Consider the following 17,811-nt stretch of genomic DNA (forward strand, 5'->3'; position numbering starts at 1 on the left):
GCCCGGCAGTAAAAGACCTTCCCCATCCTAGTCCCTCCACGCGGACTCGGAGTGCTCCTCCACAGGCAGCACTCGAGGGTAACACGTCTTCCGGCAGGAGCCTGTTCCAAGTCTATGGCTCAGCACCACGCCTGAGGTTTTCTTTACGTTTGTTCAGTCTTTACCTAACTCAGGTGGAATTACTTTTTGAAAGTTCACTGAGTGAAAAAATTCTCTATTATGGTAATAAACTGGTTAAAACAAATAGGAAACAAAAAATAAACTTCACAGATTCTCAACTGCCTGTGTTACAAATGTTTAAAGAAATCCTATCTATCCTTTAAAACCCATCTTTTGGGTGTTCCATGATCCTTCATTCTGGATACCCTCACTCAAATCAGATAAAATCTCACCTTCCTTCAAATTTTCTGGAATTTTGAACTTTTATTTTCCTCTCAAAGTAAAGAGTAGACGTCAGAATCTCCTGTGAAATAGTAAACATGCAGGCAATGGCAGTGCTCCAAAAATGGGAGTTTCTGACCCCACGGGTCTTCAGTGGGGACACAGGAAGCTGTACATTCAAAGCACCACGGGCTGATCTGTAACTACTGATACACACAAAAGCTTACTGGAACCACTGCATGAGGTCAGGCACTGAGCAAGGTTCCAGGAATTCAGGAAATAAGGTCCAGTTCTGATCTAGTGAAGTTCATACTATACACATAAAGCCCACTACAGTGCTGAAAACTCTTCCGTTTTAGTGTTTATTCTAGGTCTCCATGTGCGATCACAATAGTGAATAAAATGATAAAAATACCTCCAGAAGCATTTAACTTTGGTGAAGGAAATAAATACATCTAAAACATACAGACAGAAATTTAAAAACATTAAGATACTGAAAACATTATAGAAGCACAGAGATAGAAGACAGTAATGATGACTAGTGAAACAGAAATGGCTTTGATGGGGGCGGGGGGGGGCATTTGATCTAATCAATGAAAACTAGGAAAAATCTCAAGAAACTAAAGGGCCATCTAAGTAGAGGAAAGCACAGAGATGAAGGGAAAGCTGGCCAATTTCAAATACATATCCTCAACAGGATACACCAGAGGAGGTCCTCCACTTAGAAAACAAAGCTGCTGGTCATTTAGTAGTCATTTTCAATTCTTTCCATTCTAAAAATATTTAATAAGCATCTAGACACAGTTCCTTCCACAAGGCAGCTTATATCCCAGTGGGAATGAAGAGGATCATTCATTCTAATATAAAGAACACAAGTTCAAACTGTGGTAAGTTCTAAAAAGGAAACAGGAAAACACAATGAAATATAATGATGGGAAATTTCCTTTTCATTAGTCAAAGGTCCTTTTCTCTGTGACACTTCAAGTCACTCTGTAAGTGACACCTAAGAGAAGGGGAGGAACCCTACATGGAAAGAACAAAGTGAAACAACGTACACAAAGAACATGAGCCAAAAGAAGCTTGACATATGTGAGGAAGACCAGCATGGCTGGACCTGAGCACACAATGGACAGAGAGGAAAGGTGAGATATAAGACACAAATTATATACCACAGGAAGGGGCTTGGATTTTATTCCAATGACAATTAGTAAGCCATAAACTGATGACTTCTGCTTTTAACATGGAAAAGGAAATGCAGGGTAGATCAATCAGACAAAACAAGTATATAAAAGAAGCAATGAAAAAAAAAAAAGAAGCAATGATGGATTGCTCTAAGATGGAGGCAACATATATTTGAGATATATAAATAATATGAAGGTTGAATTGACGGACTATCTGTAAAGATGAAGGGAAATGAGCAAAGATGAGTCTTAAATTTCTTGCTCAAGCATCTTTCTAAGCATCACAGGAGGTTTACTCAACTTCATAAAAGCTCAGACAAGGAAAAAACCTTAACCCAGCAAATGAAATGCAGAAGAGGAATTAACAAATTCTGAAATGAACTGACATACCAAGGGAAGTTAGGACATATTCTTCTAAAGTAATTAGGAAATTTTCATATGGCTTAGCTAGCTTGGAGGGACTGAAGCTGGGAAAATGAATTACATAGTTTAGGATCCTTGCTATCTATAATTTTTTAATAACATAGAAACTATACATTCTTGTGCACACAGACAATAATAGCTCCATAATAATCATACCAAAACTCAAAAAAAACATGAAACCTTTTAAGACAACATGTGAACATTTTCTTTTAATTATAAACATATGGAATGGAAAGTTACTGGAGGAGGGGAGGGGACTCCTGTTTCACTTCACTGTAACAAGACCAGTGCTTCTCCACTGCCCCAAACCTTCTAAAGCACTGGTTCTTAACCAGAAATGGACATCAGAATTACCAGGAAGGCTTTCAATAAAACAGCTCTCTGCAGAACTCTTCCCTTCTGAAGGAAAAGGAAGGAAGGATCTGAGTGAGAAATTGGAATGGCAGGTTTAGAATGGGCCCTGGTGAGAAAGACATACATTTTAAGAGCACCCTGAGAAATGTTGGTACATATCCTTCATTAATCTTTAAAAGGTTAACACTGAACCAAGATAATTTGCAAATAATTTTAATTAATAGCTTTTTTAAGCACTAGTATTTCAAGCCATGAGATAAATCCGTTATGGTCAAAAATATTTCATGAATGTAATCAATAGTACATTGTCTTATTATACATTAGTCTTTAAAGTCAAAATTATGAAAGCAAAAAAGATTACACAATTATGTTTCTTACAACATTTCTTTTTTTAGGGGGTGGGTCATGTTCTCCACTGATTTTCATTTAAATATAGTATTACTTAAATGATAAAACTAAGTTTGAGTATCTGTTTAAAAGTTTCTCTGAACATTTCCCACATGAGGCACTAATGTTACTGCCTGCAAATATTAAGTGTACACAAAATTATTTCCAAGAGTTAAGTACCAGAAACAAAACCCCTCAATAAAACAGATATGTGCAGAACTGGAGGCAAAAGGAAGGAAGGATCTGAGTGAGAAACTGGAATGGCAGGTTTAGGATAGGTCCTGGTCAGAAACACATATATTTTAAAAGTATTCAGGGAAATGTTGGTACAGACCCTTCGCCACCCTTCAATGTGTACCTTAAACCCTGTTAATATATTAGTGACTACAAGAAACTTGATTCTTGCTTTTAAAGCCCCCATCAAAAGAAAAAAATTGAACTAAAAATTATGAAGATATCACAAATAAAGTATTCTTTCTCATTCTTCTAAGAAGCATAAAGAATCAGCATATTTTTAACTTTAGGAAAATATAAAGTAAAAAATGTTCACTGATTTACAGTAACATTTCAATTATTAAAAACTGTATTTGATTAAGACTACAAATATTCTCTATTACATTACATAACAAAAACAGCAAGTTTCAATATACTCCAAAATACTTTATTTTTTAAAAAAACACAAATACTCTTTAAAACAAAGCTATGTGGACCCAACCAATGTAACTGTAACTCAGTTTCAATCTCTGAGTTCCCCTCAATATCTAGAGAATTTCAGCAACTGACAATGGAATCATACTTCACTTTAGTTGAATATCTATCTGTGATAAAAAGGTATTCAGACTATCTGGATATTAGAAACACTGTAAGCATTAGTAAAACTATCAAGTGCCCTAAAGCTTCCTCACAAAGTTTACTTAATCTCATTGGCCAAATTTAAGAAATACTGTGAGTTCATGAATTTAACCTGAGTTTTATCAATCACATACTCTTACATAATATGTGATGGAGATTACAGTCTGCACAACTATTTTGCTTTCCATGTCTACACACAGTAATCTTTCATTTGGCTAACTTCAACCTTACCTTCATCAAGAGCCTCATTTGCGTATGTTTTCAATAATTAATTCAATAAATATTAGATTAAGTGTAAACTATAGTGCCTAAATTCTAAAAATATGAATAACTTATCCAGATTCCTGCCTTGAAAACAACTGAATCACAATTTTAAGAATTATACCCTCTGGCTTGCACACTGAGTAATTTACTTGGATCACTGAAATATTTGAAAAAACAGAAAAGTGACTTGCTTGTCTCCAAACTTGATAAAATCACCTTATAAAGTTAGCAGATAATTTAATTCAGATAAATTAGCCTCTGCAATGGTGGCGAGCTTTTAAATCCAAATACTTAAATTACTTAAACAGAGTCAGAAGAAAATGGGAGGTTAGCGACAAAGTTAGCAACCAAACATAACTCTTCTGGATCAAGAGAATCGTTTTCCTTCTCAAGAGACAGCGACTGTTTATGACTAAATGGTATGCTTCATTCATAATGATAAATTATCTTGTACTGGTTATGAACAATAAACTTACTCCAAGATGACAGTGTCTGATTATAAGAAATTATATTCACAAAAAATAAGATTAATATTAGCTAACAATGTAATTTTAACTTTAAATTTCTTTCCAATGAATAAAAACTATTACCAAATTAAAAAGAAAAAGTCTGACTTCAAGACTGCTGCTATTAAATCAATAAACACTTATTTCTTTAACATTAATAAATTTAGTTGATCTTTACATAAAAATCTTATACATATTAAAATAAAATATAACATGCAAATAGAAGATATGTGACTACTAGCTCTAGCTCTAAGGGGTTTAAAATTTTAAACAGCCACAGTACTTGTGCTATTCATTTTTCAGGTATTCTGAATAATTAATTTACATTAGTTGTGCCCATTAGCCTTACTAAGGTAGAAGAACTCCCTGTTGCCTGCTTTTACTTAAATGGTATTTGTGATCTTGGCTGAGTTTCAGGAACCCCTGTAACTCCTGTAACAATTAATTCAGCAGTTACTTATCTGATAACTTCAGTTACTCACAACACAGACTTGATCCAGAAAAGCAAAGTTAACCTCAGCTAAAGAATAACTTAAAGCCCCATGTACCTTATTCACAGGGAACAATTCAAGTCCTAGACTCAAAGTCTTTTTCTTATTTAAAGAAAGCAGAAGGTCAGGAGAAGAAAAGAGTTGTAAGAAGAAAGTGGATGGAAGGTAGCTCAGAGCATCAAGTAGAGCGGTGGTTCTCAAAGTGGAGTCCCCGGAAAAGTAATCAGCATCACCTGGAAACAACTCCTTGGCTCACTGAGACCACCCGATGGACTCAGCAGCTCTGGGGGCCGGACCAAGGGGGTGCTGGGTTTTAACGGGTACTCCAGGTGATTCTGATGTGACTCAAGAACCACTGTCCTAGAGAGAAGAATACTAACAGCCCAGCAGAGTCATCAGTAAAAAGCCAGTGAGAACATACTAACATGGCTCAAATAAACTTGTCTTAGTCTGTCCAGGCACTCTAACAGATTTGGAGAGCAAGAGAAATTACCTGCAAGGAGTCAGAAGCTAACTAGGCAGGAGGACAATGGAAAGGGTGAACAACCCAAGTACTATGTAACACTGCAGCAAACTGCTCTTCACACTCTAATACACCTGAAGGGTAGCGAATGTATTCAGGTTCAGTACAACCAGTTGAGGCACATCAACTTGACTATCAGTCACAAAAGAAAAGTTAGCTGTGTTTGAAGCAACAGAAACTACAAATTTTGGAAATCTTTCTTTGAAAAATTCCTGAGAATATGTTTTGACAGCAAGGGCCATAAAGCTTCTTATATTCAAAAATTCAAGTATGATAGAAAGCTCTATTTCCCATGATGCTAGATAAGCCAATTACTGCAGCTGTTTTGGTGATTCCTCTAAAGTAGATATAAATGATGCAAATAAGATAATCCCCCAAAATGTATTTATATGAGATAACCAGAATCAACTTAAAATTCTGCTTCCAAAGAAGACTGGAGAATGAGTCTTCTCCAGAGAAGAAGGTAGGCCAGCTACTTAAAAAAAAAAAAAAAAATGAAAGTCTGGATTTTGGTGGACAGTCACAGTGGAGAAAGTTTTTGGACAATTTCCAGGCTTGTCTGTAATGACTTCGCACTCAGGCTTCTCCATGCTTTCCCACTTCCAGCTAACTGAAGACCAGACGCTTAGAAGCCACTTGACCTGGGTCCTTATCTACATGGAGGAAGGCACCCCACAAAACCTGAACCATCTGTCCCAGACTGTTACAAAATCAAAAAATACATTTTTGTCATGTGAAGTCATTACATTTTGGATCGCCATGTTTCAGCAATTTACCTACCACATCACAACAGTAGGCAATAAGATTACGGCCCAGAGTAACTATGGCTGAGGGAGCATTCTCGTGACATTTATATTAATATCCTACTCATCTGTGCTGTGCTTAGTCACTGAATTGTGTCCGACCCTTTGGACTATAGCCCCCCAGACTCCTGTGTCCATGGGATTTTTCAGGGAAGAATACTTGGAGTGGGTTGCCATTTCCTTCTCTAGGGGATCTTTCTGACCCCGGGACTGAACCCCTGTTTTCTCTGTCTTTTGTACTGCAGGCAGATTCTTTACCCACTGAGCCATCGGGAACTGTTTTCTAAAAGGTACACCCCCAACAAGGGACTGTTAGTTACTAGTTATCATTTATAGAATTATCAGTCTAAAATCTGGACAACTACATCTCAACTATGGGAGATGTTTATGAAATCATAAGAAAATGCCTCATTTCACACATATCCAAGTGTACAAGATTCATGGATGAAAAATCCAGGAGTAAATATGACCACCATCAACACATACTCCATACCTGAGTTTCTGCTAGTATTCACAGTTAGATTTTACACACCTGTGTACACTGGAGTTTAAAGGGATACACCACTGATTCCTCTCCTTTTACTTAGACCCTGCCCACATGCCCTACTCTAGGGTAACTGCACATCCAAAAGGCAAAAAGAGTTAAGAAAAAAGATGACGTTACACGTGAATATGATCAGTCAGGCTGAGAAGAATCGGGGAAAATTCAATCAAAGCGGCTGCCACCATTCCACTCCTTCCTAAAGAACAGAGGACTGCTCCTATCTGTACACGTTACACACAGCGCAGTGCTTCTGTCCACACTCACACTCTCTCTTCACTGAGTGTCTATAGTGCACCATTAAGCCAAACGGTTAGACTTCCACAGGACTGGGGAAATAGAAAAAATGATCCCTGAAGCTCCCAACCTATTTGACTCAAAGGAAATCAAAAGACTGGCTTCCAACTCCCCACCTCCAGCTGAGAACCAGCAATGTTTCTGGGCAGCTACCAACACATGCTCTCTCCCCACCTCTCAGTTCATTTCGAACCTCTACAACACTTGATTCACCCCAGTCCCTAACCTTACACTACTAAAACAAACCCTCCCCTGGCACCTTGCTCCACTTGTGAGGACACGGGATTTTCTATTTACACCTACTACATCAAGGAAATCCACATACCTCTAAGAGTCCTTTGAAGTCCAGCACAAAAATCAAACACTTTTCTCCCTTTTGCTACCTCTCATCACTGTCTTCATTTCTGTCTCTTTATACTGTACCTATCTATCTCCCAGTGATCAACATGTCACAAAACAGTAACAGAATTTTAGATTAGAAAGACTTTAAATTATATAATATTATCTTCTTATAGAAAGGAAGATGCTAAAACACAGGGGTCAAACAATGTGCTGAAAGCTACACAGCTACTTTGGTATAAGAACTGGTACCATGTTCCAAAGACAATCAAGTCCCAGTACAATGAAAGCAGACACCCTCCCCCCACCCCACACACAAAATAAAAAAACAGCAGGAGATGCTGCTGCAGTTGTAGATCACTGAGCCTACAGCTGACGGGAAGCCCTATCCACTCCCATTCCAGCCTTACCTCCCAGAGTTAGGAACAAGTTAGTCAATACATAAGATGAAAACAGGAAGTCCACAATAAGAAACTCTCAAAGCTAATGGGGCACATGAACCAGGGATTCTCCAAGCAGTAGGGCAGTATCTACTGGCACTTATTTTCAGCCTTACCTGACAGGTCTCCAAGCCAGCTGCAGCAGCCACATCCCCCTCTGCGCCATTAATGTCTTGCCTCAGTTTCCTGAAATTCCCAAGTGGGAAGGAAATAGAGCCAGCAGGCACTCCCCACCCAGTTATGGTTCTACAATTCTACTGTTAGTCATCTTCCCTGGGATATCACCATCTGTACCCACACACATGCACGCACAGGGCAGCCCCCATCCAGGATGGGCTCAACAGTACAGGGCAATGGACAGGCCTTTTCCACAAATCCTTAGGGACCCCTGACTTTTAACGGTAAAATTTTATTTTTTTAATGTAGAACGCAATCCCCAATTAGAAAACCTGGACAGGTTTGAGTGATTCTGCTGAATAGACCTGAAAAACAAAGTAGTTACAAAAAATGGAAACATGCGATTTAAAAATAATACAAATATTTTAATTGGTTTTTAAAATGTTTTAGCACCTCAAAACACACGGAGACTCTAGTTCTAATGAAGTTAAAAAAACGTTCAACAAACATACTCTGTTGCTCATGAGACTGTTCACCTACACTCTCTTGAACATGGGCAGGATTTAGGAGTTCTTCAAAGACGTTTACGGAATCATTAAAATTCACTGTAATTAAGAGATACTCACTGATTAAAACATTTTTTTTTTCTGAGATAAAAATGAAGCTTAGTTAAATAAGCATTTATTAGGCACCATCTTTACGCTGAAATTTGTGCCAGATAAGAAATGGCAGAGTCTCTTAAGGAATTTGTAAAATGCTTTGAAATTCTAGATTGATATTTAAAACAGGATAGAAGAATATTTTAATGGTAAACTACCTCTAAAGCTATTAAGTATAAAAAATAATTTTTAAAAAATCAATTCAGATGGATATATCAAAACAAACTCATGGTAGGATTACTTGACTGTCCCACAAAATTCATTTAATGAAAAATAATTACAAGGAAAATCTGTTTAGTTACATCATACAAAATATGGCAACGTTTTAGAATTACTTAGGTATTTTGTACAATTTTTACTGTCAATAGTTATATTACTTAGTAAAACGTAATCTAACACGATAATAGATTTTATGCATTGTGTAATTTTAATGTAGAGCTTAAAATCCACAGTGAAATTTGAAATAATGAACTTAAGATATTTACCATCTGTAAAACCATAGCTTCAATCTATTAGCAACCTATTTTCCCAATGGTACATATCCTCCCCCTAGGTAGATATAAGACAGTAACACAGGTAGGTAGACATATCTGCAGATTTAACTTTACTCACACTATGTTACAGCATTATGACTTATAAGAGGTTCATGACTTTTGACCCACACAATTTATTAATTTTAACAGGGTTTCCCCGGTTTCTCTCTTGTTGAGCCACATGAACAGATCAGTGTATGGATACACACATACAACTAGTCTAAAAAAATGACAGAAAGGGCTATAGTGTAGGAAAGATTTTAAGTTATTCCACTCAACAAAAGGGAAAGACCCAGGACTAGTGGATAAAAGATAGATAAGACAGAGTTTAGCTCAGCAAAAGATCTAATTCTCTTTGTTAATCAAACTATTAAAATGTATACTGGGCTGCCTTGGTTAGCTAAATAATTCCTTATTATTCTAAGTGAAAAAGCAGAAGCTAGACTATAATTTCTTATGAATGTCACCTCTAAACTGGCACAAGGCTGAAACATGTAAACCCCAGAAGTTCCACCTAAAGCAATGATTAAAGTCATATAATGGCATAAGTCAACTATTAATACAATGTAACTGAAATGAATTAAGACTCCATTTACTATGATATGAAACATTATAAAGCTAATGAATCACAGAACTTTATTTTAGCATAGAACTTTAAAACTAAAAAATGGAAAAAAGATCACCTTTTGACATTATAATTGTATATTATATATGTTAAAAGTTTAACATTTTAATATTTTTGAACAAGAATGATGGATATTTATTTCCCCTTGTCTTTTCCATTCCTCTTTCCCCATACCTTGCTTAAACCAACTAATAAGGAATATTAGCCAATTTTATCTATCAACTTGGCACTCTTTGGAATATATAAGACACGATTAAGTATTTCAAAACACTGGATCTAAAAATATACTTAAATTTTTTCTAAAATAATACAATTGAATTTTAATAAAGGAATACAATTATTTAATAATGATAGCTCTAGTATAATAATTAAACGCTTCTCCTAAAATCAATCATCCATGATTCACCATAATTTACACATTCACAGTTCAAAAACCTATACCATTCTCATATTGAAGGGATGAATATTTAAAAACGCTAAAAAGTCACTTACAGCTCTCTCATTTCTAAACCAATAATGGCATTTTCAAACTCAAGAATTTCCTCTACCTCTCCCAAGTGTCCACACACAATTAAGCAGAACAAGAGATGCTCAACTGTGCACTAAACCACCCCATGATACATTACAGAAGACTACCCAGAAATATATATACATTCTTATTGATACCTCTCTTAAAATCACCTTCAAACAAACTGTGACCAAGACTGAAGTAACTAAGTTTAAAGTCTCCTACCAACTCAAAATACTCAAAAGGAAAACTTCTGACAGAAAATCATTCAGCAATTTAGTTCACATAATAATTTTTTCATGGCACAAAAAATTAAAGTATAAACTGTCTTCAGTATAGTCATATTTTCATTTCTAAAGGCTATTCTAAAAATGGACTGCCTAAAGCTAGTGCTCAGTGGCTCAGACCTGTCCGACTCTTTGTGACCCTACAGACCACAGCCTGCCAGGCTCCTCTGTCATGGGATTTTCCAGGCAAGAATACTGGAGCAGGTTGCCATTTCCTCCTCCAGGGGATCTTCCCGACCCAGGAATGGAACCGGTGTCTCCTGCATCTCCTGCACTGCAGGCAGATTCTTTACCGCTGAGCCATCAGGGAAGCCTAAAGTTAAACCTATTAGAAAAATTTATCTTTATAGATTACTTTAAAAGTATTCTTACTGTATCATACTTGTGAAATAAAATATTGCCAAGGGTGTGTTAAACCAGTGATTCTTAACTTTGGAAGGCTGTGAACCTCTAGGAGGACAATAAAAGCTGTGAACAGAGAAAATTGCATATTTACAAATAAAAAATATGTATATAATTGTTGTTCAGTCACTAAGTTGTGTCTGACTCTTTGAAGCATACCAAGCTTTCCTGTCCTTCACTATCTCCCGGAATTTGCTGATACTCATGTCCATTCTGTCAATGATGCCATCCAACCATCTCATCCCCTGTCAACCCCCTCTCATCTTGCCCTCAACCTCTCCCAGCATCAGGGTCTTTTCCAATGAGTCGGCTTTTCGCATCAAGTGGCCAAAGTATTGGAGCTTCAGTGCCAATATCACTGAAGAAGTTCTTGAAGACAGTAAGTCAAGTGCCATATCCCAAATATTCTTATAACTACCTTTGTAGAAGATACTTAGAAATATAGCTACTGTTCTCAGGTTATGTGCAGAAAACAACTAAACCTATAGCTCCTTCATTTCTTAAAATGTACATACAAGTTAATGGAAATTTAACATGTGCTGCATATTTTGAACACTTTTAAATACATTTTAAACTTAATTCAATTTTAATTTAAACTTATTTTAAATTTTAAATTAAAATTAATTTATTGTAAATTAACTTAAACCTATTTTAATTTAAATAACTTTTGTATAAAGTTTTACTTCTTGCATTAAAACTTTTTTAAAAATATGTTTTTAAAGTGATCAAAACAAGCTTTAAAAGAACTCAATTCACTCAGGATCTATTTTTACTTTGTTCCAGGCATTATGTTTTTTGTTCCTTACAATCTGAGGAAATACAAAATCTTAACATCTACTCAACTTTGCTCAAATATTTTTACATTTTTTGGTCAAAAAATGTATTTAAATATGTATTTTTTTCATACATAATGAAAATGATATTACTCTAGCTTATGTCTGAGTGCCAACATATTTAAAGTTTCATATTTTTTAGTAAAACAGTAATTTGACATATTTTCAAGGATAATTTCTGGAATAGAAATTGAAGAAAAGAGAAAATGAAACTTTATAACCGAAAATTATCACTAAGTTACACCTACAGAAGACGAGGAGGATTAAGATCAATTAAATCACCACTAACACTGGGTGTTCATTGGAAGGACTTATGCTGAAGCTGAAACTCCAGTACTTTGGCCACCTCGTGTAAAGAGTTGATTCACTGGAAAAGACCCTGATGCTGGGAGGGATTGGGGGCAGGAGGAGAAGGGGATGACAGAGGATGAGATGGCTGGATGGCATCACCGACTCGATGGGCATGAGTTTCAGTTAACTCCGGGGGTTGGTGATGGACAGGGAGGCCTGGCGTGCTGCGATTCATGGGGTCTCAAAGAGTCGGACACGACTGAACGACTGAACTGAACTGAACACAGGTATATGAACTCCTACGACCTTTCTTATTGTACAACCTAAAAGTGAAAATTCCAAGAACCTTTCTTAGATCTTGAAAAAAAAATAGTATTTATGGGTAAGAAGTAATGGAAAACACTGAAGGGATAAAATGTTTTGCTGAAAGCACACATTTTTTTTCCTTTGTTCATCTTCACAGTGTTACGCCATTAACTAAAAAGAGAAAATATAAACAAATAATAAATGTAAAACCATCATCACTCCAGTATTTTGGAGAATATTTTCATCTAGTTGACTGTCATTTGAATAAAGGACAATTTTTACATAGTCAGTATAAAGAATTCAGGAATACCTTTAATAAAATATACTGACCTATTCCCAATGGTTTCAGACAGTAATTATCAATCCTTTCATTAAAAGAAGTAGAATGACTATTTTAACATTAGAGCTATGCAGAAGAGTTTTAAACTCATTTCATCCTAAACTGTGAAACCCAACTGGGACCAATGAAACACCTACCTACCTATACACAAATTAATACCAACTGGAAAGCTTAAACAAATATCACAGCACTGTAATTAAATGTTTTCAATATCTAAAATTCCCTTTGACATTTTAAATTCATCCAATACTTTAAAAGCCTAACTTTTAGTTTAAATTAGCCTGATCAAAGATGTGAACAAAATGTTTACTTATTAAACAAGGAAAGAGGTGCTGTTAAGTCAAAAAAAACTGGTACTTAATTAAGAAAGCCAAAGTTTTCTGACTGGCATATGGATTCCATTACCGTGGGTGTTTTATCAACACTGCTCAGATGTCTGGAGAATCTCTAAGAAACTTCAGCTGTACAGCTGACATGCAGCCTATGCTCATGTAAACAATGCAAACACACCTCAACGGGAGAAAAATCACAGTAGCATATTACTTACAAGTACAACTTTAAGGCTACCAGGGATATTCAATTCTGACACTGCTCTCTAGGGAGAAAGGGAAAACATTTACAATTTTACCTGAATCTGAAAAAAGCCAAAGTAGAAGAAAAGGTAAAAAGGCACAAGCAAGGAGGAAGGACTTGCAAGGTGTATCTCAAAGCCCTGCACACAAAACTACCTTGAAAGTCTCACCAGAGAGGGATGCAATTCTTAGCTTACATTTAGTTAATAAAATGATAAAATGCTCACTGGGGGGAAAAAAATGAGTAGGAAATGAGTGGGAAGGGCAGGAGGGAGAAATAGAGGGAGAGAGGGAGAGGTGAGGGGAAGGAGGTGTTAACAAAATCCTTGGCAACACAAGGTTACTAAGCCTCTGAATACACTTGATGCTTAACACACTAAACCTGTTCCATAAAGTTATCATTGTTTTCTTTCATTCTTATTCCAAAAAATGGTCCTTGATTTTAGTATCAGTATCAAAGCCAATCATTTAGCACCACTACTGATTAGATTAAGACCTGGAGACAGGACTAGTTCCAAGCTAATCCAGATGGATCTTTTGGCTTCATTTAGCCTGTAGTATTTCACTTTGTCCCTGGTTTTGCTTTTTAACATTCAAGACTAAGTCATTAATGGATGATTATCCATTAAAGGTTCTAGAAACATCTGGGTGGGCAGCTCAACCACTGAGCAGATTTAAGATAACCCACTCAGCACTTACTATGAATTCAATATAATTCTCATACCTTACTTTTCTAATAAAGGTTCACAGCAATAGGAATGGGTAACACTAATTATCTAAGAAAATTTCCATATTTTTATAGGAATGTTTACGCTAGGAAGCAGAATGCAAAACCTGCATTAATTTTTAGATAAAAGAGAGGATCTTCTAAGAAAATAGGGCTACTCTGAACTATGCCTCAAGATCCCTGATGTACAAGTGTACTTCTTCAAATTCCTCCACTGCCATCTTGGGTAAACTTGGAAGAAAAGTGTTGCGATGACCCCTAACCCTTCACACTGCTTTCCTGCCACTGTTTATAATACTTTACTACTACTACAGATTTATAATCAAACACCCAAAAGGCAATACATCTAAACTTTAATTTAAAATGATATAAATTATTCTTTTAGAAATTTATTTCAAAAGAAGGACCTTGAAGCACACCAATATTTAAGTTCTGATGCTCTTGTTGAAGTTTCTGAGTGAAATAGCATTAACATGCTAATAAAAAATAAGGAAATATTATGATCTGGATATTTTTTCCTCAATAATCATTTTCTCCTTTAAATTTACTTTTGTGCTTTTACACAAAAAGTTATATTTAACTTTTATTCATTAAATTTAAATTCTGCTTTAAAAATTTTAACTACACACTTGGTCTATGGTGCCAAAACCTAGAACATAAAACTCATAATGTGCTCAGATATGAATCGCTGAAGAATACAATTCCAGGGCTGGTAAACTAACAGCAAATGGTGCTCAGAGATTTGCTACCTGGAACTCACTGAAAACAGTTACTCAACTTACCTGGTGCTAATCCAGCAGCAGCAGGAGTCCCCAGGGATGGGTGAGAGAACACTTGAGAGAAGGCAGACGCATGTGACTGGGACGTGTTACTCAGCCTGGAGGTTGATCCTCCTTTGGGAATAAACTCACTTGCAGTAGGATTTGGTGTCTATTTGAAAATCAAATATAGTAAGTTAACACATTTTAAGCCCCCAAAAGACACTGAATTTACTAGGCATTATTCCACAGTGCTCTATTTACCAAGTAAAATATTTTACTGAAAGGATTTACAGTGCTTTTTAGTTTCCACATTTTGGAGTGGGATAATTAAATTTCTTAAAGAAAAAATTTCTTGAAGAAAAATTTTCCATCAAATTTGAAGGTTTTAATCATTTCACTTGGGGAATTTAACTTTGAAACAAGAAAATCTGCCTGTATTGTCAAATATACATTATTATCCAACCATCCTAATACTATATTTTAGAGAACTGGGAAGTTACAACTACCTCAAAACTGAGCAAAAAGTTTCAAATTTATTATCTTTAAACCACTTCTACCAGGATAAAGGTCAAAACTGCCTTTATTCCAAAATTAATCACCTTCTCCTTTATAAGCACTTAAGACATCTCCCCAATAATATGGGGCCACTATTTAAATAACAGTAAAGATGAGAAAAACACTTAAACATAAGGCAAACATGAGAGGAATCAAGATATAAGAAAAATATAAGAGGCCCCAATGTAGGCAAGGTATGGCATGAAACTTCTGCTATATTAAAAATATCTTACAATGAGATTGCATGAGATAACTTTCCTCCTAGTTGTACGAAGGCACATTTTATCTAGTTAAGTGGTGTGGTGCCTGTGGCATTAAGAACTACTAGCACACTATGAAACTGTAACTCAAATCCATAAATGGTCTATATTTCGTCCATCTGAAACAAATCAATGTCCTAAATATTTTTCAGAAATAGTGATCCACATATTTAAGTATAATGAAGATTCAATGACCACTGACATATTGATATTTGAATTCAACTTCCAAAAGGGTTAACCAAAGAGATAATTTAGTATGTTCATACTTCAGCCCACATTTTCAGTACGTGTGTGTATATATATATACACACACATACACACACATATATACACATATATATAAATACACACACACATATATATACACAAACTAAATTTAAAACACACTGAACCACAATGCAAAAAAATACTTAAAAGTATTTCAGAACTGATCATTAGAATGGAAAAACGCATTTCCATAGAAGGCATAAAATAAAAAGATGGACTAATTACTGTACAATCCAAGGACAACTTGCTTATTTGAAATGAATGACATTTAAAATTGACAAGTTAAGAGTTCAAAATACCAAATTTGGAAAACAGCAAGTCTACAGGCTAACCTCACTGTAAACTCTAAAGCAAATGATATTTTACTAGTTATGTTCCAGCAAAAATTAAATACAAGGTGACAAAATACAGAAAAAAATGCTAATTTTTGATTAAAATATACTAGATATACAGAGAACTTCTTTTACTGCCATATCAAAAATGTGAAATTCTGAAGAAAAAAAAAGAATCTGAACTGAATCAAAATGTATTTTCCAAAGAAAAAAAAAAGTCCTCTCCTGTCAGTTATGTCTATTTTAAAATTTCCCAAATGCTCAAGTTTTCAAAAACACTGGCATCTTCTTTAAAAGTGTGGCCAATGAGCCCATGCATTTTATTAATGTAGTAATCCCTAGATATAAATGGTTATCAACAGGATCACTTCAGAGCTAAACCAGTGTGCACCAGTGAGTGCTAAAACTATTTTAGAAGAAGAAAGTCAAAATAAAATCAATCAGGTAACTTGCTAACAAAAGCTCAAAACGCCTAGGAGAGATGGAGACTTCAGGATTGTAAGAGTACTAAGAAACAGTAAATTTAGGCAAAGAAATTTAAAGCTAACCTAATCCTGACACAGAAACTATCTGGTTTCCATTTCATCTATAACTTACATTTACCATGAACAGGAGACTAATTACAAAGCTGAGTTTCTCTAAATCAAATCTATTTTAAATTCATCTCAAAGACTATTTTTAAGGGATCCTATAAAGGAGAAAAAGGAGGGGAGTCTGTTTTACTTTCTCCAAATAAATCATATATAAAATGTCACTATAACAAATTATAGAGGGCCTTCAAATGTACTACGATAGAGATTATTAAAATTAACTATGAAAAAAAATAAAATTAACTATGAAAATTTATACTAAACTGCAAATTTCAGGGATTCAACAACCAAAGATCCAAAAAACTCACCAGGAGTGAATTTTACTTAAAAAGTAAAAAGAAGGGCCGAAAGACCTCCCTCCTTTTTTTCCCTGATTTAAGATGGTGAGGCATTTCTTTCTCTTGAGTAGGTGGTTTTCGAGTTTGTTTTATTTCAGATGAGTTTATTTGAGATGTGAGAAAAGGTTAAAGGATTTAAATGGCAGAAAAAAGAATTACACAGTAGGTATAACACACACACAAAAACAAAATCTAGGGATAAGATAGCAGAGCTACTATTATTAACAGATAATACAAATTCCTCTAACCAGATTAGAGAACTATCAAAAATACTTAATGAGAAATTACTGTGGAAAGGTGAATACTTTTTCATGGTAAAATTAGTTAAAATAGTAAGTACAATAAAAAGATGCATTCTTAAAACCACTTTAATATAACTGGCTTATAACAGAAGTAAGTTTTATAAAATAACAAAATAGCATAGGCACACACCTTTAACATATTAAAAAGAATACTTTTTTAGAGATAAGGCAAAACTGGTAACTAAAACTAGTGTCCTGTTAAAATGTAATCTCTGTTAACCAGAAAATAAGCAATTTATTTCAGCTTTAGGAAGTGAAGGTTATATGTAAAAGAAGACTCAAGAACTTGGGTTATACAAATTTGTCTAACTTCAACAACAGTAAAGAGAATGGAATAAATGAGAAGAATAATAGTGGGGGAAAAAAAAATCAAGGTTTTATTACTCCTGCCCTATGATTTAGACAAGCCTATCATAACTCTCCA

The 17,811-nt window shown here is 35.2% G+C and overlaps 1 protein-coding gene across 7 annotated transcripts in view; it reads right to left on the reverse strand.

The window, feature by feature from the left end:
• Nucleotides 1–17,811, reverse strand: part of PAN3 (poly(A) specific ribonuclease subunit PAN3) — a 120,573-nt gene that overhangs the window by 45,618 nt on the left and 57,144 nt on the right. For all 7 annotated transcript variants that reach the window (XR_006271139.1, XR_006271138.1, XM_043477554.1 and 4 more), the window contains one exon: nt 14,765–14,912. Coding sequence is in view for 5 of the 7 variants with exons in the window: in XM_043477554.1 (XP_043333489.1) it covers nt 14,765–14,912 (148 nt within the window). In the remaining 2 variants the exon portion in view is untranslated. The remainder of the gene's footprint in view (nt 1–14,764; nt 14,913–17,811) is intronic.

This window comes from Cervus canadensis, chromosome 9 (genome assembly GCF_019320065.1).
Source record: "Cervus canadensis isolate Bull #8, Minnesota chromosome 9, ASM1932006v1, whole genome shotgun sequence".
NCBI lineage: Eukaryota > Metazoa > Chordata > Mammalia > Artiodactyla > Cervidae > Cervus > Cervus canadensis.